This window comes from Musca domestica, unplaced genomic scaffold (assembly GCF_030504385.1).
Source record: "Musca domestica strain aabys unplaced genomic scaffold, Musca_domestica.polishedcontigs.V.1.1 22, whole genome shotgun sequence".
NCBI lineage: Eukaryota > Metazoa > Arthropoda > Insecta > Diptera > Muscidae > Musca > Musca domestica.
This window is the reverse complement of record NW_026712262.1, coordinates 1,369,494-1,393,213: the sequence shown is the minus strand read 5'-3', so window position 1 is coordinate 1,393,213 and position 23,720 is coordinate 1,369,494. Positions and strand designations below refer to the sequence as shown.

The window sequence follows — 23,720 nt, the reverse complement described above, 5'->3', positions numbered from 1 at the left end:
GAAACGAAGCTGAGTACCACATGCAGGCTTCTAATTTGTGATCGACACAACGTATTGAGTAAGGATCGCACCAGATGTGGAGGATTAGCGTTCCTATTTCTTGATTCTATTATTTTTATTTGATTGTTATGAATTGAAAGTTTTATTTCGAATGAATATAAATTTTCATTACATTGACAATATTACAAAATAATTTACAACGCATGCTACTATTTAAAATTAAAATTTAATTGAGTGAAAAAACTTACAAAATCAAAGTGTTCAACACTATTGCACCACTCTGTCCAGTTCAGACCTATCTCGCCTAATCTTCACTCTAGTGACCCATACATGGAATGTATGTAGACAAATGTCATCCGTAACGCTAAGCCATCCAAAGCATTGGGCTCGGGCAAAATATTAATGGAAAATTTGAATCAGATACGTCTCCCTCTCTCTAGATCATGCAGGTACTTCTGACACGCCTCATGTAAATGGTGTATTGTAGTCATGACGCCCTCTGTTGCAGTTCGCAAGGCATTAAAGCACTAGTATTCTAGTTTTCGGTCTGTGATGGACCCACTAATTCTGCGACCACGTACCTATCTGTTTGCAGTCAAGTTACCGACGGATAACGGAGCTTTGTTTATAACTGGCCGCCTCAACAAATGTAAGTTTGAATTATCAAATCCGTACCATGGCACGGAGGCTAAGCCATGGTCGACATTAATTCCTATAGAAAACTATGACACATGGAAGATAAACTATAAACCACCAAACGAAATGGTGGACCCGCTAAGAATTAAGCAGTTGCAGCATGTCACAATGTTGATATCTTCTCTAATATGCTTTTAACTCCAAGTTGGGTCCATAGCGATACGGGAGATATATGAATAGATTTGGCTGGACAGTTAAAGAGGCTCAGCGTGTCATGTGCCTCACGCTGAACAGGTGTTCTGCACACTACTGTCAATTCGAGCACCATACGAATAGAGGCAGCTGCTCTTTTAAGATCTCAGTTATGCCAAAACTACTCTGGTTTGTAGCGGCAGCTCTCGTTCTTCAGCTGCAATGGGGGTGCAGAGGATCGCCAGTAGATCACGAGCAGACTTTCCTGGTTATTTTTCTTTTAAAGCAGAAACATAAACATGGACATGCTGGGCTGGTCGGACCTGTGATGCCTCTACATTCACTCCTTCAAAAGCAATGACGGACAGATCTAGTCGCAAACGGGTATTTGCAAGTGGGATTAGTTGACTTTGGGACAATACGAGTGTTTTACACAACCAGTCGAACACAAAGCTAATAAAAGAGGAATGGCACTCGGTCGGAACTGATATCTTTAGTCCCCAAATGCGGAGAAATTTAATGTTATTTTTTTACTTGACGCAAAATGACTGAAAAGTACACAGTTCTTCTAAATTATTTCAGATTTTAATATAAAATATACAGTCCCATCTATAGGTAATATAATATTTATTTACAAAAGTACATAAAACTAACAAAATAACAAAAAATAAAAAAGATTAATTCAAAAAATATTAATACGAACTACAGCTAAATAAATATAATACAGAGACCCCAACGACAAATCGATACTTGGTATCATTATTTCGCCTTGGTCTTCGTTTTTGGAATATATTTTGTTAAAATTGTTTTCAATTTCGCACAGGTTTCGTCCGTTGCCGTCGGCGAAAGGTTTCCAAAAGCATAAATCCAATTTTTGACAACTAAATCACTATCACAACTTGACATATTAATATCACTTATATAACGTTCGGGAAAAACGAAATCGGATGAGTTGTTTGTCTTCTCATCGTCCAAACTTTGATTCAATTCTGAGGGTGTTTTGATGTTGATTTTACGACGATTCGGTATTTTAACATTGCGAAAGATGTTATCGAACCGTTTGTAGTATTTCATGTTCAATGGACAACGATTTAATGTGTCCTGTTTTTTGTAGATGCAATACTTTTGTGCGGCACGTCTGAAGGACAGCAGGCAGTCGGAAACTGTAAAAATGAATCAATGAAATGGAGCATTATTAATGTTTATTTAAGTTTTTAGGCTTTCCAATTATGGCCCTGTTCCAGGACCTGCAAGAATCTATTACTTCAGCAAGATTGTTCGATATCATAAAATGAAAATCGGTTATCGTAGTAAGAACTTTTACATTCTTGCAGGTCTGAAACAGATCATGTGTATACCCGTACTTACCATCCATTTGCAAATCCTTGGCCACACTTTCCCAAGCCTCTAACTTCTGCAAACAATCACCCTTTCCATAAATTATGGGAAATTTCTCTATGGCAGTCAACAGGGTCACCATTTCCACATCCTTTTTCGGAATATCGTTTATTTGTAAAGTTCCCAATACAGCTTTGGAAGTTGAGGGCTTCTCTTCAGTTTTTATAGCATCTAAAAAAACAAATCAAAATTTCTTTATATCCTTTTAGACATTATTATTTCACCTCACTTACCCTTTTTCCCGTAACGTGCTTTCATTTCAATCATGGCACAACGATCGATTTCCTCCAACATTTTATTGCTAACAATATAATAGAATGGTTCATTGGTCGAATAACGAGCCTCAACGAAAAATTTCATTCGGGCCAAAACACGCCACCAGTTGATGTGCCATTTACTGACAACGCCAAACTCAATATCGGTCATATACTTGCAAAACACATTCTTTAGTTCAGTCCATATACCGCTGATATTAGCTATGAGGGGTTACAAAATAAAGGCATTTAAAAATGCATCAAATTTTGGTAGTTGTAGGTGGTACTTACATATTTTCGGAAATCTTAAACTTAGTGTACGAAAAACGCACAAAGCTTCCATATCAGTAGCTGATGTTGATACCGTATTACTGGCATTTTTGGAAACATCCTTATAGAGAACGGGATAGGTGCCAATACATTCCACAACTTCCGGAAGTTGTGAACTGTATTCTAACCAACCACTGGCAGCTAAAATAAAAATTGAGAAACATTACATACGGTTCAAGTCGAGTTTTTATGCCCTACACCACATAATGGTAAGGGTATTATGTCTTTTTGCATTTTTTTGAATCGAGATAGACCCATAGTTACTTTCTGAGGATCTTCATAGAATCACCTTCTGAGTCGATTTATGCATGTCAGTCCATAATTTGGCCCTCAAAGAAATACCAAAACTTACCAGCTTGTTTAGCAAAACGATCGAAAAGTTTGGTTGATTCTGTCCAAACTGGTAGCGTTGTTGTAAAGGGCTTCATTAATTCCTTTAACGGTGCAATTTGTGGGAAGTGATTGAAATTTTCCAACAAGAAGTTCCAACAGGCTTTGCAAATGTGGGCTAAAAAGGAGATTTTTTTTATTTTATCAAAAACCATTATTTGTCACAACATTTTAACCTACTTGGCAACATAAATTGTTTGGCAATATATTCCCAATAAGTATTAAGGAGATTCGCTTGATTGAGAGCTTTTGTGTTATGCAATTGTGGTATGGCGAGAACTTCACGTATAAATTTGGCCACAGTCGGCATTGTCAAATGATATTTTTCACTTAGTGGAGGTCCATGGACCACCAAGAGATTACCAGTCGGTGAGGCGATTAATTCAATTAAAATTTCATTTGGATTTAATAATGAAACGGCATTGCTAATTTTTGGTAATTCTCCCGTTGCTGAGGCTGCTGTGGGAATGGATGAAGATGTGTTGGCAGCTGGAACAGTAGATGAAGCAATGGGTTTAGGATTTGCGTTGGTGATGTTTGTGCCGCTAGGAATTGTTGCACTTTTATAATTATTGACTGCCCCAACATTGGTGGATTTAATTGTAGTATTTATGCAGACCATGGGAGCCATATTAACTTGCCCACCCGAACTCGACATTTGTTTTGGACCATTGGCCGCTGCCACAGCTTGCATTGCTGTTCTTATACTCGGCTTGCCGTTCTGTCCTGTATTGGAAGTGGTTGTAACCACCGAGGCCTTATTTATAGCTGAGACTTGGGTATTTTCTGGCAGTGTATAAGAAAACTGTATGCTATGCCCAGGTATCAAAGATCCATTTAATACAGTGGCGGGTTTTGGCGGTAGAATTGTTGACATGGCATTTGAAGTGATGGGGGTGCCAATTGGCCGGATTTGCAATGAAGAACTAACACCGTTTGTCGTAAGAATCTGTGGTGCTAAACTTATGGCCGATGTAATCTTTGGCAATGGTGCGGGCTCGTTTTGTGCTGGCTGTGGTGCTGGAATCGATATGGCATGTGCATTTGCAGTGCCTGTTTTTTGAGTATTTTTTTGCTTTTGTGAACCTTGTTTTTGCAGTTCCTGGCGTTTATTTTGAATTGTCTGCTTGGCCAATGGCGACTCTTTGGCCATGTCATAGAGTTCAGTGATGATAACTTCAAAATACCATTTATCGGTTAATTGATAGCTGTGTTGGCGCATATTCATCAATTCCCAATAGAATAAACGCATTATAAGCCAGGTTGTTTCACATTCTCCCGGAGAGTTACCTGTAAATAAATTCAATTGGTTAGATATACTTGAATTTTATTGGGAGTGGGGGCTGATAATTATCAATCAGAGAGACAGTTTACAGACAGAACACAGATTTGAAAGGAATCCTTAAATCATTTACACTGACACACATAAATACAAGCCATTAATTCATCATCCTAAAAATAATACTTGTCAATTTAAATCGGCATTAAACGTTTGACGTAGAATATATGGAGTTTCCTTCACCGAATTTTTCCATTAAGGCCATGCGAGGGACTTAAAACCCCATATCGAATGAAACATATATATATAGGGGCTATGGCTTTATCTGAAACGATTTTCAAATATGATGTAATTGCTTCTAGACTGAATTCGATTAGATGTGCCAAAAATTCAGGTCATTTAGACTGATATTCGTCGTTTGGTGCACAAATAACCCGAAATTGGTTAAAGATATATATGGGAGCTATATCTAAATTTGAACCGATTCGCACCAATTTCAATGGGGTTCGTCTTTGGACGAAACAAATATTGTTTGGAAAATTTCATCTCAATCAGATAATAAATGCGACCTGCATTTTTTTCACAAAAATGCATGGGCAGATTGAGGGACGGACGGACATGTATAAATCGACTCAGAATGTGATTTTTTTGCAGATCATCAAAAGGAACTATTGGTCTAACTCGCTTCTTTCGCTACGTTACAAACAAATTCACAAAGACATAATACCCAGACAACAGCGTGGTGTAGTTATACCCTACACCTACACAATTGGTGAAAGTTAATGGCCAAGTCGAAAGCTAGTCATTTCAGATAGAAGTTTCGACTATTGGAAAAATAGAAAATTCTAAATTCAAATAATAGAAATTCCATATTCTCACAATATCGGAGAATGAAACATGAACTTGAAGAGTCAATTCATATTAATTTAGAATTCAGGAACGAGAATATTTGCCCGGCATGTCATGAAAGATAGTATAGAAACAATTCAATCGAATCAAAATCCAAGGCACTTAGGCCAGTGTTATTGATGTGAAGGACGACATTCCATCGAGATATAAGCCGAAGTCAACGTACTTCGATAAGATCTCACCTGACTAAGCCTCTGGGACATGAAATCTTCAAATTGATCTGTTAATGGTCATATATTTTGTCCTCTAGATCTTCCAACCATCAATACAGGAACTTATGCCGATTATGTCCGAATATCGAAATTACAGAATTGTCTTTGTCCAATTCCGAAATGCTAAGAGAACTTTGTTATAGCAGAAAAGGCCATGTGACTAAATAAGTCGATAGTGAGGGGACCCTCAAAGGCATCAAGAAAAGTACCATCATAGAGGAACAAGGTCCCTTCTATTACTTAATAAGTCTGATCTTATTGACTGGCCAATGTAATGTCACATATCTGACCTTTAGATGGAACAACGTATGTTCCGATTATGTGAGGACGAAGAAGAGGTAGAGACAATTGAACATCCACTATGCAGATGCCCCAAGCAGTCAAGCAAAAGACAAAGGCTGTTCTGTAGGGGAGAGATTAAAACTCTAACGTTCTTCTCAGACGTAGATCATACAAAGGGTTTCAAAAAGCATATCATGGCTAGGCAAGCCTTCGTATAACTAGTTATCTCTATCTCTTCTTTCTTTCGTACCATAACTCTTCTTTCTTTCCAATTTATATATTTCCTAAAATAACTAATTCTTCTTAGGATGAACACAATGGACCAGTGGTTCCGAGGGAAGCAGCTGTAGACTTTAGTGTAGCTGCGCATAGAAAACTTGCTTAATATGAATTCGGACATAGATCAACTCTACCCGGTCTTCACTTCGGCCAAAACTTGATTGCTGCCAACGGAAACGTTGAACACTAATATACAGTATTCAGATATTTCACCCCTTTAATAGAATTGAAGCAAACGCTTTTTCATGTCCTTCGATGGTCCACAACTGTTTGTATAAATTGCATTGGTGTTGACATTATCCGCAATTTGTAGTCACATTTCCAACAATCCCAATATATAATTACATCGGTTTTCACTTCTCCCAAAACTGAATTTCTTCCCAATACGTACCCTTCATTTTAGCCACATCGCCCCACAGTGTGAAAAATTGTTTTGTCTTTTCAGGATCCTTTAGCTGAGTATCGGTTATATAGACAACATCGGGCATTTTCTTTAAACGCAATATAAAGTTGTAGATGTCTTTGAAGTAATCCATGGGCTCACACCAGCATTTTTTCAAATAATACGAATGTTTATAAACAGTTTCGGGACTGGTAAAAAATACAAAGCAAAATAACATTAATTACAATTTAATTTTAAATTAACAATAACAATAACTCTGTTCCACAACTAGCAAGGATCTACTAGTTTTGCAATTTTTTTCGATATCATTAATCGGTTATCATAGTAAAAACTGTTACATTCTTGTTGTTCTGGAACAGACCTAATACTAGAACCAAAATTCTACATACTTTGTTAAAATATAAGGTTCAAAGAACTCCATTTCCTTTTGCAGTTGTGTTTGACATTTGGCCACATCAGTACCCTGTGGGGTCTTTGATATTTCCCATTCGTAACGGGTCATCATTAAAATCCAACATTTCATTAATTTGGTGGCTAAAATTAGACAAAGTGGAAACTTAATCACTGTTGCAAAAACAATAATTGTAATCTTACCTTTATCTCCAACTTGTACAGCTATGGAATTCCACAGTAAACTCTTACGCGAATAATCATTGTAATCATAACGTGTCGTATCATAAAGTTCTGGATATTTTTTAATCTCAGCAATAAGTTTGCGCATTTCTTCGGTGACCTTAAACGACTTTTCTGTCTGCTTCGCATCATCATCCTCGTCAATGACTATCAGTTCCACAGGTTGTTCAATCAAAATTAGGTCATCATCAATCTTGTGTTGTTGTATTTCTGGTTTCCGAACAGGTTCCGGAATATCATATGGTATATCACAATATTTACGATTTTCAATGAAACGAAACAGATATATCAAATCGGAATCGAATTCCATGGTGGGACGTGTACCGGACGACTTTTTGACACCATTGATAAAGTATTTGCGCAAACGTCGAACGTAACTTTGATAATTGTAACGCAGTTCAATCCAGGTTGTTTTACACGTATCAACTGTAATGAGGAATGTGGGATGTTGTTCAATGACAATTTTACGTGATTCGAAGATTTGAATCCAATTACTTACCATCACTTTTTAGCTTCTTGGCAATTTCTTGCCAAACTATGTCCTTTTTAGCCACGTTTGAGAATAGTTTGTGTTTGTTGTCATACAGTATCCGATGTTTTCGCACTTGTCGTATTAACCGCTTCTCAAATGTTTGGGCAGCTTTTTCTTTGTCGCCACTTTTTGAAGAGGAAGCGGCAGCGGCAGCTGGCATTATTTCATCTTCATCATCTAAAACAATGCAATCCATCTAAAAGCAACGAAAACAAAACAAATAAAATAAGTTATTACTGAATCTTCCAAACGAAATGAAGTAGGTTGATAAAATTTTACTCAAATGTATACTATGTCTGCAGGACTTTTGGTATTGAAAATGGGCCATTTACCTCCCTATTTTCAGTATTTTGGTGATTTAAGCGTACTTAAGGGATATTGATTTTTTTAACGACATTATTCACCGGAATTGTTTCAAATTTGGTATTAGAAGTTCGTAATGGATACTATAGCCTATGAAAGAAAATTATTTGTGCAGGTCCACGTTTTGGTATAGCCCCATATAATAGTACCTCCCTATATCGATTATATAATACTCTGTGTTATATATATTCAAGTATTCCAAGAAGTGAAATCAAACAAAAACCAGTGAGCTCTATGTGGTATACGGTACCAAATATCATTATTGTAGAGTGTATATTAGTTGATTCTAGATTTAAAACGGTGGGATGTACCGAAATTCAGGTCATTTGGACTGTCCATTTGGTGCACAATTAATCTGAAATCGGCGGAAGATATATATGGGAGCTATATTTAAATTTGAACGGATTCATAATAAAAGCGACTCGGGCTGGGTCGACTTTATGATACCCTACACCGCTTTGCTAATTCAGTAGAGCTCCACATAACAATTAAAAGTTTTTATGGGAGAATTCAATCATACACCCTGTGATTATAATTATAATTAAAAATTCAAAGGACTAAATATGCCGAAGCATCTGCATCTTTTAAATTCGGACTTGTATTGCCCATTTGGTGCACAATTTATTTAAAATCAGATAAAGATATATATGGGAGCTACATCCAAATCTGAACCGATCTCGATAAAATTTAGCAAAGGTATTTATGAGCTGCATTTGATATATTTCCCTAAATATTTTTGTTACAGAGTGCATATTACGGAGGACAAAAATAACAAATCGGATGAACAATATATATGGGAGCTATAGCTATATCTGAGCCGATCTTCACCAAATTTGGCATACTAGCTTCTAGACTCAATTCTGTCGTATTCCATCCCATTCCATTTTCCAATTCCAATTCCATTTGGGCAAATATTAGACGTTTCACAATAAAAGGTAAATCGGTCGAAGTTATATATGGGAGCTATATCCAAATCTGAACCGATCTCGATAACATTTAGCAAAGGTATTTATGAGCTGCATTTGATATATTTCCCCAAATATTGTTGTTACAGAGTGCATATTACGGCTGCGGAGGACAAAAATAACAAATCGGATGAACAGTATATATGGGAGCTATAGCTATATCTGAACCGATTTCGATCAAATTTGGCATACTTATTTTCAGGCCTAATTTGTTGGTTGTATGTACAAAATTCCATACTATTCGGGCTGGTATTACACGTTTGGTGCACAATAAAAAGCAAATCGGACGAAAACATATATGGAAGCTATATCTAAATTTTTACCGATTGTCTCCAATTTCAATAGGATTCGTCCTTGGGCCAAACAAACGTTTTTTGGAAAATTTCATCTAAATCGGATAATAAATGCGACCTGCATTTTGTTCACAAGAATACGTGGACAGTTGGACGGGCGGACTGACATGCATAAATCAACTCAGAAAGTGATTCTATGGAGATCCTCAAAAGTAACTATGGGTCTATCTCGCTTCCTTCTCCATGTTACAAACAAAGGCACAAATACATAATATCCTTACCACTACGTGGTGTAGGGTATAAAAATCGTTTATCGTAGTAAAACATTTTACATACTTGCAGGTATGGAACAGAGCAACTGCAGTTTTGTCACCCCCCGGGTGACTGCAACATCAACAATTGTTTGTACTACAGACGCACAAACACAAAAATTAACAAAAAATCGATTTATTTATACACTCGATTTCACTAAAAGAGTGAACTTACTCATCTTGAGTAATCTTCATGTAAAACTCGTAATCTTCGAGCACTTCCACACGAAAGTGTTTTTCACTCTCGAGTAAAATCGAGCATATCTGCCACTGTAGCGAATATGAATTGTTGTTGAACGACGTGTGTGATCGTCTTTGCTGGCATAATGTTGTCATTATTTATATGGTACTTGAATGCTTAAAGAATCACACATGGTTAATATTAATTTTTTCGATGTCATTGAGGGAAAATCGGTTATTTTAGTAAAAGTTTTATATTCCTGTAGTTCTGAAACAGACCAATAGAGTCTCTAACTAATTTTTGCATTGAGAAAAATAGTTAGTTTTTATATAACTACGACTAAAATGTGTACAGTATTAACATCGGCGTTCAACTACAATAATTCATGAAGTATATTTTCATTCGTTAAATTACAAAAATATCGGAACAATTATTTTGATTCGCACTGCATGCAACGCAAACGAAAAGTTGGCATCACTATGTTATTAATGTTACCAATCAAACAACATTTTGATTTGGCAATGTCAAACACGAAGAATAACACACACAGACGGAGAGAGAAAAATGAGAACATTTGCTGTTACTTGGCAACAAGTTGCCAGCCATTGATGGCTACTTAACATTTGACAACTGTCGGCACACTCAACCGCACACACATGTTCAAAACATCTCTTTTCTGTTAGTCCATTCTCCTTTACAGTAGCATGGCTTTGTGTTGTTTATGAAAATGTGCGCTCTCCAAGAAATTTGAAAAACAACCACCAATTGACGCTAGGAGCTAATGCCCGTTATGTCTGTCGGTATGATAGCATTCGAATTTGATCTGATGGAAGGCAAGGAAAACCAAAGCCGGTAAACACATTGTTGATGTATGGTAATTGTTTGAGACTGAAGCAGTTCTAAAGAAGTCATGTAGGCACATATGCATGATATCAAACGATAACCAGAAAATAGTTCAATTATGGGTCTAATTTAAACATAGCTTCAATTACGGAACATCGGGTTAAAGAAAAACACAAATCACAAATAAATATAAACAATTGCTGGGTTCCAGAACTGCAAGATTTATAACTTTTTTTGCCTTTATGATATCGAAAAAAAAATCGAAACTAGTAGATACACAATAATTTATTCTTTTTATACCCTCAACCATATAGCTAGAGAGAGTATATCTCATTTGATACGGCAAAACGTGCCTCATCGAAAAAACGATTGCATACCAAAATTTTCTAAAAATGATCACATATTTCATATAAAGTGAAGGAATTAGTCGATGTAGTACAAACCTGGCACGTCGGTATATTTGTATAATATTAATTTAGGTCCGATACGACAATATCGACCCATTCCTTCGAAACCTACTCCATATATATATAAATAATCGAACATTGTCTGAGGGCATAAATCTGTCGGCATATCATTTTTGATATGTAAAATTCAATAGAAAAGCTATTCGGAATAGAATTTAAATAAATGACTCCCCTTATTAAGGGTATAATTTCTTTGAAGTATTACAGTGTCATACCAAGATGAGTACAGCGAGACTCATAGGGTACAAGAATACAGGTAGACGCATCAAGAAGGTATACAAGAATACAGGTAGACGAACATTGACATTTTTATTAAAAATTTTCAAATTCAAAATTAGTTCGACAGTTCATTGTCCCATGATACAATAAAACGTATGGTAGAGCTACCAGCTGATTACAATTTTTTCCGACTTCTGCCAATTTTGTGTATGTATTTATTGTTTTGAAAAACAAAAACCAATCATTTTCAAAATCAATAATTGAAAAAAAAAAACGTACGTTACAGGGCGAACAATAAAGTTAATAAGATTGATCAATGTAGATCTTTTATTTGAAAGAAAATCCAGGCATTTGATTCATTTCGAGACTTTTAAACAATATTCAAAATATAAAACAATATTAAATTAATTAGAGCCACCTGTTGCATCTACTTTTGAATAATTCTGACAGAAAGCGGCACAGCCTCAGGGTGTATTTCTGTACTACAAAGCTGTTCTACCCCCTTATTGTACCATGCCAGCAACTGTAGAACAAAGCTGTTCTACCCCCTTATTGTACCATGCCAGCAACTGTGTCGATGCGACTACCCGTTTCTTCTACCATGATTGTAACACTTTCTAAGGTTAACCTTTAGACCATATATAAAACACCAATCGTTAAAATGGCCAAGATCTTCTTGCATAAATGATATATTAGAAAAGGGCTGTGTTTCAGAAAAATTTTCAAATCATCCGTATAGAGTAACAATTCTGAACAGAAATATCATTTTTACACAGAATAAAAAATAATGATCTCAAAACAATACCCTGTGCGACACCCGAGATCTGAATATAAAGAAATGATGCATACTTTTCAATACGGACTCTATTGTCAAGGTAAGAACACCAAGGAATGAAAAATGTATGCCCATGGAAAATAGTTTTACTAATAACAACTTGTCGGGTAAAGCTTTAGAAAAGTCTGTGTAAATGACATTATTGACTTGTTTTAGCGAAAATCATGCTGTTGAGGAATAGTAAGCGACTTATTTGGAAAACAAAAATTATGTTATTTTATATAGCTCATAGATTTTCGAAATGATAGTGAATTTGGAAATTGACCTATAATTGGAAACATCATTGCGGCAACCTGATTTATTATCGTATGCTCTGTTTGTACAGATTAGCTACAATGCTTTTCAACGTGTTTGGTTTTGTTTCGTTTGCTGCTGTGGTTGTAAAAATGTAAATGCTCGCATTCGAACGAATTTTGCTCCAACTCTAATACCAGGAAAGCATGCTCGCTAGAGTTTACTCGTTTTGTTTTTTCTACTCTACCACTCGACTTCGAGCCAGTTTCAATCTTTAATCACATTCGGGTGGGTTTTTCGGATGTCTGGCATATACACAAATATGAGATTGAGACCTTTTTAAATCGAGTTAAATTTGACAAAGTAAAATACAGATGGAGTGGTCCGATTTTGCCTATTTTCGCAATTAAAATAACACTGGTAAAAATAATAGGATTTTCAAAAGTTGAAAAAAATTAAAGATCCCGTCATGTTCTATGAGATAAATTAATTTCTATGAAAATATTGATCTTTTGTAGGGGGAGGTACCAGAACTCGATCTAAGTTTGATAATAATCGGATACTCCATTGGACATTCTTAGATTCGAAAGTTACCATATTGTTACAAAATGTATAATATTTTCTTTCTTTTCCCGTACTATTTAGATGCGTTTGTTCTCCTAAAGCTTTCCCAAAGGTTTTCTCTTTTAGAAACAGCGCGATCTTTTAACAACAAAGGGTCGCATTTATTAATTTAAGGAACAATATTCCATCCTAAGATTGAAAAAAAAAAAAACATATTTAATACACAAACCATAAAAGTGGCAACCCTCGTTAATCGCTTTTCAAAGACAAAAACCCTGTTTCACTTCATTCTACAAAAATGAAACAACAATTTTAAGCAGACTATCTCACACCCTTATTTCATTACTGTCTCTGAAGTGTCTCTTTTTTCACTCTCTCTCTCCCTCTATCTTGCTCAATTCTGTATATGCCAAGGCATAACAGTAGATGCTGTTATTTTTTCGTTTATCTTTTGTGCTTCATTTTCGCCAGCAGACCAACAAACAAATCATAAAAATATGCAAAGAAACTTAATGCCCAACAACTTACATTTGGAGATATGTTTATTTCCTTTTGTTTGGCGAGATTTGCAATATTCTTAATGGTTTAATATTTATTTCACTATTCACCGAGTCTGTGTAGTATTTTCAGTATTTGTTATTGTTGCTCACACGTAAATAAAACACCCGAGCAGACCACAACCGTATGTTATTAACACGACCACACGACGCAACTAACTGATAGAGAGTAAATGACTGAGCAGCCGAACAAGAGACTGTTGCTGGCAAGGGGACAGAAACTTAACAGAGTTAGGCATATTTGTCCTATATGGCAATGCTGTCAAATGTTTCAGCATCATCTTGAATCGTTGCCTATTTCTATAGAGAACTCAAACACTCACACGCACATACAGAAGAAGAACAACAACAGGCAGAGAGATATGAAAGAGACATAATAATCGCGAGCAGCTCATATGAGTTGGTGAGAGTTAAATTTGTATCCGTTCGTTTACATTGGATTCAGTGAAAACTAGACCAAGATATTTGTTGAGAGTTGCCACTATTTTTTTTTCGAAAATATTATTGTTTGTGGTACAGTTGTGCTAAAACACGTGAACAAAATGCATAGGGTTGCCATCGTATGAAAAATTAATATTATGTAATTAATGTAATGTTGTAATAATTTATATTTTTTTTTTTCTAGAAAAATCATGACACCATAGAAGAATGTAGTTGCAGTTGGGAAACCTGTGATGGCAACCCTCTTAATATATGTGAGCAATTAAACTGCTATCAGACGATAAGGGTTTACATATGTGCTGTCACTTTTATTATCCATGTGTATTTCCGTATATATTGTATCAACATTGCTATTTTACATATGACTCATAATTCTTACTATCATGTGTGTGCAACTTCTACATATGGAAAGTTTGACACTACATATGTAAAACATCGTCTGATAACAGCTTTACAGATGTGATTCTGGGAGAAATTCGTTCAATGGAGTTATTCAGTGAAAGGAACCATTGGGTGAATTTTTAAGAGGTTAAAAACTTTTTCCAAAAAAAAAACATAACAGTAAGAAAAATGCAAGAAATCTTTGTTTGAAATTTTATTACGGTCCATATAGTTTAAAGTTTGGAAATTATTTTGTGCATATGTTGATCGCGACTGCGCCTCAAGTGATCCATCCGCTTAGTCCAATTTTGACATACTTTTTCCAACATTTCAGCTTTAAGATAACCCCACAAAAAATAATCTAAAGGCGTCAGATCACACGATCTAGGCGACCCGGTCCCGAACGTAGAACAAAATGTTCATCGAATTCGCCTAGCAATAAGTCCATTGTCAGGAGCACTGTGTAGCATCGTCTTGTTGAAACCTTATGTCATGAAATTCAAGCCCTTGCTTTTTGGGCCAAAAAAATTGATTTAATCTCACGGTAGTGCTCTCCTTTCGCAGTTACGTTACGATTCGGAGTATCTTTGAAGAAATATGGTCCAGTGATGCCTCACGCCCATAATCCGTGCCAAACTGTGTCTGTTTCTATATATATTGGTAACTTTGGCAATGTTTCTGGCTCCGAAATTGGCAATTCCGAGCCATAGAGCCAAAACTGAAGTTCGTCGTCCGCCTGCCATTAACTTTCTTAACAGAGCACGCAGTTTAATAAGAAAATTCATTGATTTGCAAGCTTTATTTGTTAGTAAAACAATTCACGGTAAAATTATAGACTAAACTGAATACGTTTGACAGTGAAACAAAACACGAAACATGTGTAAGCTGTTTAAACCAGTGTTGCAAAACTTTTAATACTCTCCACATTGGGTAAACCAAACATTTTTATATAAAATTATCTGAATTCCAACGTGTTCCACTTTAAACTGCAAATACCAGTAAGACCGTTTGGATAAGGCTGTAAAACTTTTCAAAAACCCATAAGTTGAGTGAGGCCGTTATATGGGGGCCATACCAAAACGAGAATCTCTAAAGACAATTTTATACTTCAAGGATTGCCATCTACAAAATCTTCCAAATTTACCAAAGGATTTTCAAAATACCGAATACTTGTAGGTTTCGCAACATGTGAGCTATAGGAAAACGTGGACGTAAATATTCAATGTTCTGCCACCGGGGCTAGAACCCATTACAAACTGCAAATACCAATTTCTGCACAAATCCGTGTGGTAAAAATCACCAAAACGCCATATATCGGGAGGTACTGTTATATGGGGGCTATACCTAAACGTGGACCTATATATATTATGTTCCGCCGCCGGAGCTAGAACCGATTACGAACTACAATTTCCAATTTTTAGACAAATTCTTGAAAAAATGTGGCAAAAATCATTAAAATATCGGGAGGTACCGTTATATGGGGCTACATCAAAACGTGGACCGATATATCTTATTTTTAATACCTACATACATACATACTAGACACAATACAAAATTTTCCGCCAAATTTTGAAGCCCACGTCAAATAATGTGGCTGTATCGTGATTTCTACAGTCAGGCGGACATCGGTGGACCGACTTAGAATTTTATGCTGGTCATGAATATATGAATATATATACTTTATATATATACTTTAGGGATGCTACAAACGGAATGACAAAGTTTCAAGGTGTAGGGTATAAAAATACGAAGTTCGTGACTTTTCAAACTTCCCTCGTAGTTATATGATATTCAATTCTGCATTCGGACGGAATAGATGAAGAATGTCAAAGCCGCGCTCGAATTCTATCGCCGTTTCAGCCAATTTACATACTAATACTAATAGAACATTGTATCTCTCTTGATATTTTTCTATTCTTCTTCTATTTTCATTCTCCTCCAACCCACCCCCTTTTTTTAAGAGTGAGTGAAATCGAATGGTATGAATATTCAATTACAATTAACATTAGTCAATAGTATATAAATATATTAATGTAACGTAAAAATTGCCTAAACATATGTACCTTCTTTTTCCGCTTACAATATATTTTTACTTTAACAAACAGGAGAAATGCTGGGAAACGAATGAACGACACGAATACACACCGCACTCTGAGAAAAAAACTACATCGATAATGTCCATAGCAACATAAAGGCTGTATACAAAATTTGCAACTGGCAACGCCGTTCGCCAATAATCAACATGTATGGAATTATTAAACCGCCTTGTGGTATGCAACATTTTTGGAAGCATAAATTGGTTTGAGAAATTATTTAACACCTCATGCATTGCAATGCCAGCGTAAAGTAAGAAAATAGAAATAATCGATCACCAATCGATTACGATCAACGTCGATGATATTAAGCAGTATTGACGTCATTTGCAGGCAGATGGAAAGCGAAGTGGGGAAAATGACTTAAAAGAGATCTCTTTTTTTATATTTCAGGATTTGTTTAGAATGTTACGCATATAAATATCTCATGCAGATTGGTTTTAACTTTATTATATTTAGAATTTAAACTGTTTCCATACTTATACATTTTTATACCCTCCACCATACATGATATGGAGGATATGTTAAGTTCGTCATTCCGTTTGTAACTCATCGAAATAATAATTTTAGACCCAACAAAGTATATATATTCTTGGTCAGCGTAAAATTCTAAGACGATTTGGGCCTGTCCGTACGTTCGTCTGTCGTAATCACGCAACAGTCAAAACGAATTAAGATAGGAAGCTAAAAATTTGCACAGATATGTCTTTTGTCTACAGACGGGTCAAGTTCGAAGATTGGCTATATCGGTCCACGATAGCATATATCCTGCATACAACGGTACCCCCGATATTCGGTATTTTGATAATTTTAGCCACATTATACCCCGATATTCGGAATTGGAATTGTCTGAAATTCAACACAAGGAGTTCCACGTGACTACCTTACTCCCTGGAAGAGAACTGTTCACGATATCGTATATCCCCCATATAACTTCACTTTCAGATATTGGGTATTTTTATGATATTAGCCAGATTTTTCAATGGAATTGTCTGAAAATCCACACAAGGAGTTCCTTGTGAGTACTTCATCCCCTGGAAGAGAATTATCCATGTAGGACCACAATATCGTATAACCCCCATATAACGGTACCCCGCGATATTCGGTATTTTCATGATTTTTGCGACATTATTCACCGGAATTATTTCAAATTTCGTATAAAAAAGTTCGAAACCTTAAAAACTGACCTGAAATCTACGTTAAAGAATAATGAACGAAGTTTGAAAATTGAAAGCATGCACATCAAATGCAAAAAAAAAAATCAGTTTGAAGATGCAGAGAGGCGTGAAGAGAGGGGCGCCCGTTCTCTGTACTCAGAATTTTTCTTGTACTCTCTATTCATTTCGTGGTTGTTTTCATTCGGCAATGTTCAATAGTAGTTCCTAGATCATGCTCATTTACGAACGAATCAAATCGCGAAATTCATGATTTTGGTTATGAAATTATCCGACACACTATGGAGTTGCAATGTATTTAGAAGCCGGTCTCTGGTTGTAATCATTGGTGGAATTCTCTAACTCATTTTTTGAGTTACCGACAAAAATCGGTAACTTTGTAGACCAAAAGTAGTTAAAATTGACAACATTAGTATCTATCGGTAGGTCTACTTTGATTTTGTCTCTAACTGACCAACAAATTGCGTATACTACCGAAATTATAAGCATTTTATTTTTATCGACTTTTGTCGGTAACTCAAAGTTAGAAAATTCCACTACAGAGCTCAGATTTGCTCATTTTCACTCGGGAGCGAAACTTGCTCGCGAGCAGGTTTACTCTTAGAGTGGGAGTTGTTTACGGAGTCTACTTTTTTGTTTTGTGTGTGAGCGCTCCTGAGTCACTCCGGTTTGAAAAATTAGAGTGGAAGCGGAATCACTCAAAACAGAGCATGAGTTTACTCTAAGAGTGAAAATGAGCAGAATTTTTTTTGTTTGTTGATTTGCGTGAGCATGTGTGCAACAGCAAACCGGTTTTGAATAGTAGAATCTACTCGATTTTGAACAAATTTTGCTTCCACCCAAAAACGAGGAAAACATGTCCACTTCCCTTCAAAAAAATTGATTTGCTCGATTTTTTTCTCTTCACTAGACCGCACTCACTCGAATTCGAGTGTTACATTCTTTGAGCAAACTCGAGCTCGTTTTTCGGTGGTCTGGTTGTAATCAATTGTAATTTGACACACAACATACAAATCAGCTAAAAATCTACTCGATTTCACTCTTAGAGTAAACATACTCATCGTGAGTAATCTTCGAGAACCTCTACATGCGAGTATGAATACCCTCCACCATTTGGAACGAATTTGGCAATTTTCAAAAAAATAAAATCCGTTAAAAATTATGTTAAAATCTTAAAAATACCAAATGTAGCCGTCATCTTAGGGTCCAAACGACGACGTGGACCGGCATAGCCAACTTTTTTCATAAGCCATTACAATATTCAAATGCGAAACTTGAAAAAAAAATCGGTGAATAATGTAGCTAAAATCATCAATTAGGGAGGTACTATTATATGGGGACATACCAAAATGTGGACCTGCATAGACAATTTTCTGCCTGAGACTGCAGTATCCATTACGAACTTCAAATACTAAATTTGAAACAATTCCGATGAATAATGTCGCTAAAATCATCAAAATACCAAATATAAGGAAATACTTCTATATGGGGGTTATAAGAAGACATGGACCTGCACAGAAAATTGTCTGTAATAGGCAGTAGTATTTATTACGAACTTTAAATATCAAATTTGAAACAATTCCGGTTAATAATGTCGCTAAAATCATCAAAACTGAATATCGGGAGGTACCGTTATATGAGGGATATACGAAGACGTGGACCTACATGGCCCATTTTCAATACCAAAAGTCCTGCAGACATAATATACATTTGAGTAAAATGTTATCAATCTACTTCATTTCGTTCGGAAGCTAGAGTGATTTCTACAGACGGACATCGCTAAATCGGCATAGAATTTTATGCTGATCAAGAATATATATATACTTTGTGGGGTATAATTTCGAGGTGTTACAAACGGAATGACAAACTTAATATACCCTCCATACTATGGTGGAGTGTATAAAAATCGAGGCTATTATTTTGATTCGCACTACATGCAACATTTTTAAATCAAAAGTTGCCAACTTTTATTAATGTTACCAACCAAACAACATTTTGGCATGTCAATGTCAAACACGAAGAATAAGCACAAGACGCAGAGGGAGAGAGGACAACATTTACTGTTACTTGGCAACAAGTTGCCATCCATTGTTGGATGCTTAACATTTAATAACTGTTGGTACACTCAACCATACATACATGTTCCAAAAAAACAACTCTTTTCTGTTAGTCCATTCTCTTTTACTGTAGCATCGTTTCAAGTTGTTTATGAAATGATTTTGAGAAACAACCACCAATTGACATTAGTAGCCGATGTCCGCTCTGCCTGTCGGTATGTCAGCATTCGGTTCCGATCTGATGGCAAGGAAAGAAAAACCAAAGCCAGCAAACACATTATATACATAAATAGTAATTGTTTGAGGCTGAAGCAATCCTTAAAGAAATCATGTGCATAGAGAAAATCTAGTGGTATTTCTATTTTTATCAATGGCTTGTAATGAATATAGCAACATACAGTGGCTTTTGTGTTACTAGAACGATGTCTATGATCACATATAAATTCACAAAACTTGCCTTTACATCATCTAGTTCATGTAAATTTTCATACATTTTAAGTCAAAAAAGTTTAGAGAAGTTGTTTTTTTTATCATAATAGTAGAATTACAGTTCACTAGACCTTAGTAACGCTAATATAAAGCTGATATCAGACGATAAGGGTTTTACATATGCAGTGTCAAATTTTCCATATGTAGAAGTTGCACACATCGTTTGATACATGGACAAAGTACATACGAACTTTTTCGATCACAGCAAGCCCTATTTTCATCGAAAAGAATGTAATTTAATCAAATGTGTTGTTTGTTGCATGGTAAAATTAAGAAGTTAAAATCATATCAAATAAGGATATCTATCTCTGCATTTTCTGTAATTTACCTTGTCAAATTTCACTACATAGAAAACAAGTTTCCAACTCTGATTTGTGTGTATACAATGGGTTTGTTAATATAAATTTTGACGATAAGATGTTTTCAAAAGAATAATTTAAAAAAAAATTAAATATATTATTACATGACTTTGCCTTCTTAATTCTACAATGGTTTCTTTTGTGAAAATATATAAAATTAGATTTGCTGTAAAATGTCATCCATAAACTATTATATTTTTTTAGGAAATACAATATAATCACAATGCATTTTTTAGTTCCCGTGAAGTTGAGCAACCTTTCTTGTTGAGCCATGACTCATGGCCCATGAGTCATATGTTAAATGGCAATTTTGACATACACACGGAAATACACATGGATAATAAAAGTGACAGTGCATATGGAAAACCCTTATCGTCTGATAGCAGCTTAACCGTACAAAATGTTCTATAATGTAGAATTTTGTGTGAAATGTGTGGAATCATGCCCCGAATTGCTAATAACAATGAAATTATAATAGTAAAGAGCTCAAAATAAACAACGGTTAATGTAAAAAGCTTTTTGTAGTATACCTAAAAATAGCATGTGTACCAAGGTAGATAGATACCAGATACTCGCATCTGGTTTGGGACGCAAATTTTTTGATAAGAAATAATAAAAATGTTATTATATTTGAAAAACGCATATCAGAACAACTTCTGAATTTCACTGTATAATTGTAAAAATCATTTAAAAATCAACGTATTTTTGCAGAAAATTTTTAATTATTTTTGATATTTCAAAATTACTCAAAATTACTCTACATTTATTCTTTATTTACAACAAATTGTTTTGACATTTAATGCTGCCGTCATTTAATGGACGTTTAATGGTGCTGGGCTGTTGCAGCTACCTAGTAGATCTGCTTTTTGCCACGTTAAGGTGAGAGTGCATTGAAGGTTTTTTTTATTGGCTTAAGTCCTCGGCTAGCTTCTTCGTAGAGGAACAAAGAATTTTTAGGTTGACTTAGTTCGATTTTGGCCCTAAGCTCCTTTGTTCTTTTCCGAAGAACCCAGCCGATGACTTAAGCCAGTCAAAAAAGCTTTTTATGTATTCTCACACTTAAACATCTTTATGTGGATTTACTTGACGTTTACGCGTACGAAACCAGTAAACTGTAAACGTCCGTATGAGAGAACGAGTGTTGCCAGTATTGTGGAATTTTCCCCAAATAGGGGATATTTTTTTCAAATTGGAGACGGAAAATTCTATTTGGGGGCTTAAGGATTTAGTGAGGATCTTTTTTAAAAACTGCGGAATTTGTGAAGATTTTTTTTTTGCAATAAAAATTCTAACTGCCTTACTAATTTTGATATTTACATTTATGTTACACATGCGTAACGCATCAATAAAATACGTTCCCCACTAACCAAACAAAGTTGTTATAATTTATGGATTTGCTATCTAGTTATCTCTTCCCATACTCTGTGTTTGCCTATAACACATTTGCGATTTGGAAAATTTTCAATAATTCAATTTTTAAAAAATTCCATTTGCTTCAACAATTTTGAGCCTACCAAAGAAATGTTAAAGCTTTTTAATTATTAGAAATTATATAAACCAAATGAGACTGAAAATGATGACGATTTGAAATTTAAAGTTTTTGACGTAGTTAGTTTCAATTATATATAAATTATTGTTAGAAATGTATTGCAACTTTGAAAACACTAGTTTATGAAATTAAAATGTTCTACTTTTTGTTTTTTTTTTTCTATTTTTATACCCTCAGACATATTGCTACAGAGGGTATATATCATTTGATACGGTCAAAACGTGCCTAGTCGAAATAACGGTTTTAGACCCTTGGTCTCTTTGAACTAAATCCGTTTCAGAACATTTGTAGTCGATGTCCGACTGGATGGCTGGTGCGCACGATAACTCTTGAAGGGAGTATCCGATTTGGTCCAAACTTGGTACATAGTACTATTTTTGTCAAACATAGATCGAGTTCGGAGACGGGCAATATCGGTCCACTCCTTCTGGTACCTCCCCCACAAAAGGTTGAAATTTTCAAAAACTATATTTTTTACACATAAAAAGAAAGGATAAGCTGATTTTGCTCCAACTTTAAAAATTCTAAAATTTTCCAAAAGTGCTAGGTCAGGTGTGAAAATGGACAATATCGGTCCACTCCATTTTCTGAAAGATTTTTTCTTTTAGACACAGTGAGATCTTTTAACAACAAAAGATCAATATATTAATTTAAGAAACAATTTTCCTCCTTTCCAAGTTATAAAAAATCCATATTCGACAAACAAACCATAAAAGCGGCAACCCTCGTTAATCACTTTTCAAAGACAAGAACCCCTTATCACTTCTTTCTACTAAAATAAAGCAACAATTTTTAACAGACTAGCTCACTCCCTTATTTCATTGCTCTCTGCGAAGTGTCTCATTTTTAGCGCTCTCCCCTACTCAATTATGTACATGCCAAGGCATAACACGTTGTTGCTGTTATTGTCGTCTACCTTTTGTGCTTCATTTTCGCCAGCAGACCAACAAACAAACCTTAAAAATATACAAAGAAACTTAACACTGAAATACTTACATTTGAGGATGTGTTTATTTCTTTTTATTTGGCAAGGTTTGCAACGTTCTTTGAAGCTTTATATTTATTTTACTATTCACTGAGTCTGTGTAGTATTTCAGTATGCCACATTTGTTATTGTTGCTCTTTTATATCGTAGCCCTGATAACTTCAGAGTGAGCAAGAGGGTACTTCTTTAGCCAATTTTGCAATTTTATCCTTGAAAACTCGCGACATAGTCACAGAATGTAGTTTCTTTTAAAGATGTCGTTCCGGAAGAAATTCGTTCAAACGAGATATTCAGTGAAAGGAACGGTTAGAACTATGAGCAGCTTTTTCTTTGTTTTTATTTTAATTTATTTGATATTTGTCCTTATTTTAATAGGCGTAACAAATATTTTGTTTTTATTTTTCAAAACAATAAATACATACAGGGTGAGATGAAAAAAACTACAACCAACTTCAAACTGCTGTCATTTCCAAGCCACTCGTCCGACAGCTTTAAAAATTATTCCAGTGACAGCTCACTATATTGTTTACAAGCGAACAAAGGCATTTTGGTGAGAATATTCCCGAAAAAAAAAATATTCGGAATTCAAGCGTGAAAACCACAAGTGGCTATCGTTAGAGCACTCCAGCA

The 23,720-nt window shown here is 35.3% G+C and overlaps 1 protein-coding gene across 2 annotated transcripts; it reads right to left on the bottom strand.

The window, feature by feature from the left end:
- Positions 1-1,438: 1,438 nt before the first annotated feature.
- On the bottom strand, positions 1,439-23,227 carry LOC101894856 (uncharacterized). Of its 2 annotated transcripts, none has more exons than XM_011292746.3 (11): positions 23,102-23,227; positions 7,697-7,925; positions 7,159-7,623; positions 6,954-7,098; positions 6,553-6,752; positions 3,381-4,490; positions 3,163-3,318; positions 2,772-2,951; positions 2,460-2,702; positions 2,197-2,397; positions 1,439-1,991 (listed from the first exon to the last, which is right to left on the bottom strand). In XM_011292746.3, exons 2-11 carry the CDS (start codon positions 7,923-7,925, stop codon positions 1,588-1,590), a joined length of 3,333 nt encoding a protein of 1,110 aa, XP_011291048.1. In that variant the 5' UTR covers positions 23,102-23,227; the 3' UTR covers positions 1,439-1,587. The 2 variants fall into 2 exon arrangements, with proteins under 2 accessions (XP_011291048.1, XP_011291047.1); XM_011292745.3 differs by lacking the exon at positions 23,102-23,227 and adding an exon at positions 13,533-13,697.
- Positions 23,228-23,720: the final 493 nt, after the last annotated feature.

Excerpts from the sequence above, each read along its gene's own strand:
- LOC101894856 (XM_011292746.3), bottom strand. The coding sequence starts at position 7,925 with ATGGATTGCATTGTTTTAGATGATGAAGATGAAATAATGCCAGCTGCC. Across the intron at positions 7,099-7,158 it reads TGTACAAGTTGGAGATAAAG|CCACCAAATTAATGAAATGT; the intron begins GTAAGATTACAA and ends GTCTAATTTTAG. Across the intron at positions 2,952-3,162 it reads TCGTTTTGCTAAACAAGCTG|CTGCCAGTGGTTGGTTAGAA; the intron begins GTAAGTTTTGGT and ends TTTTTATTTTAG.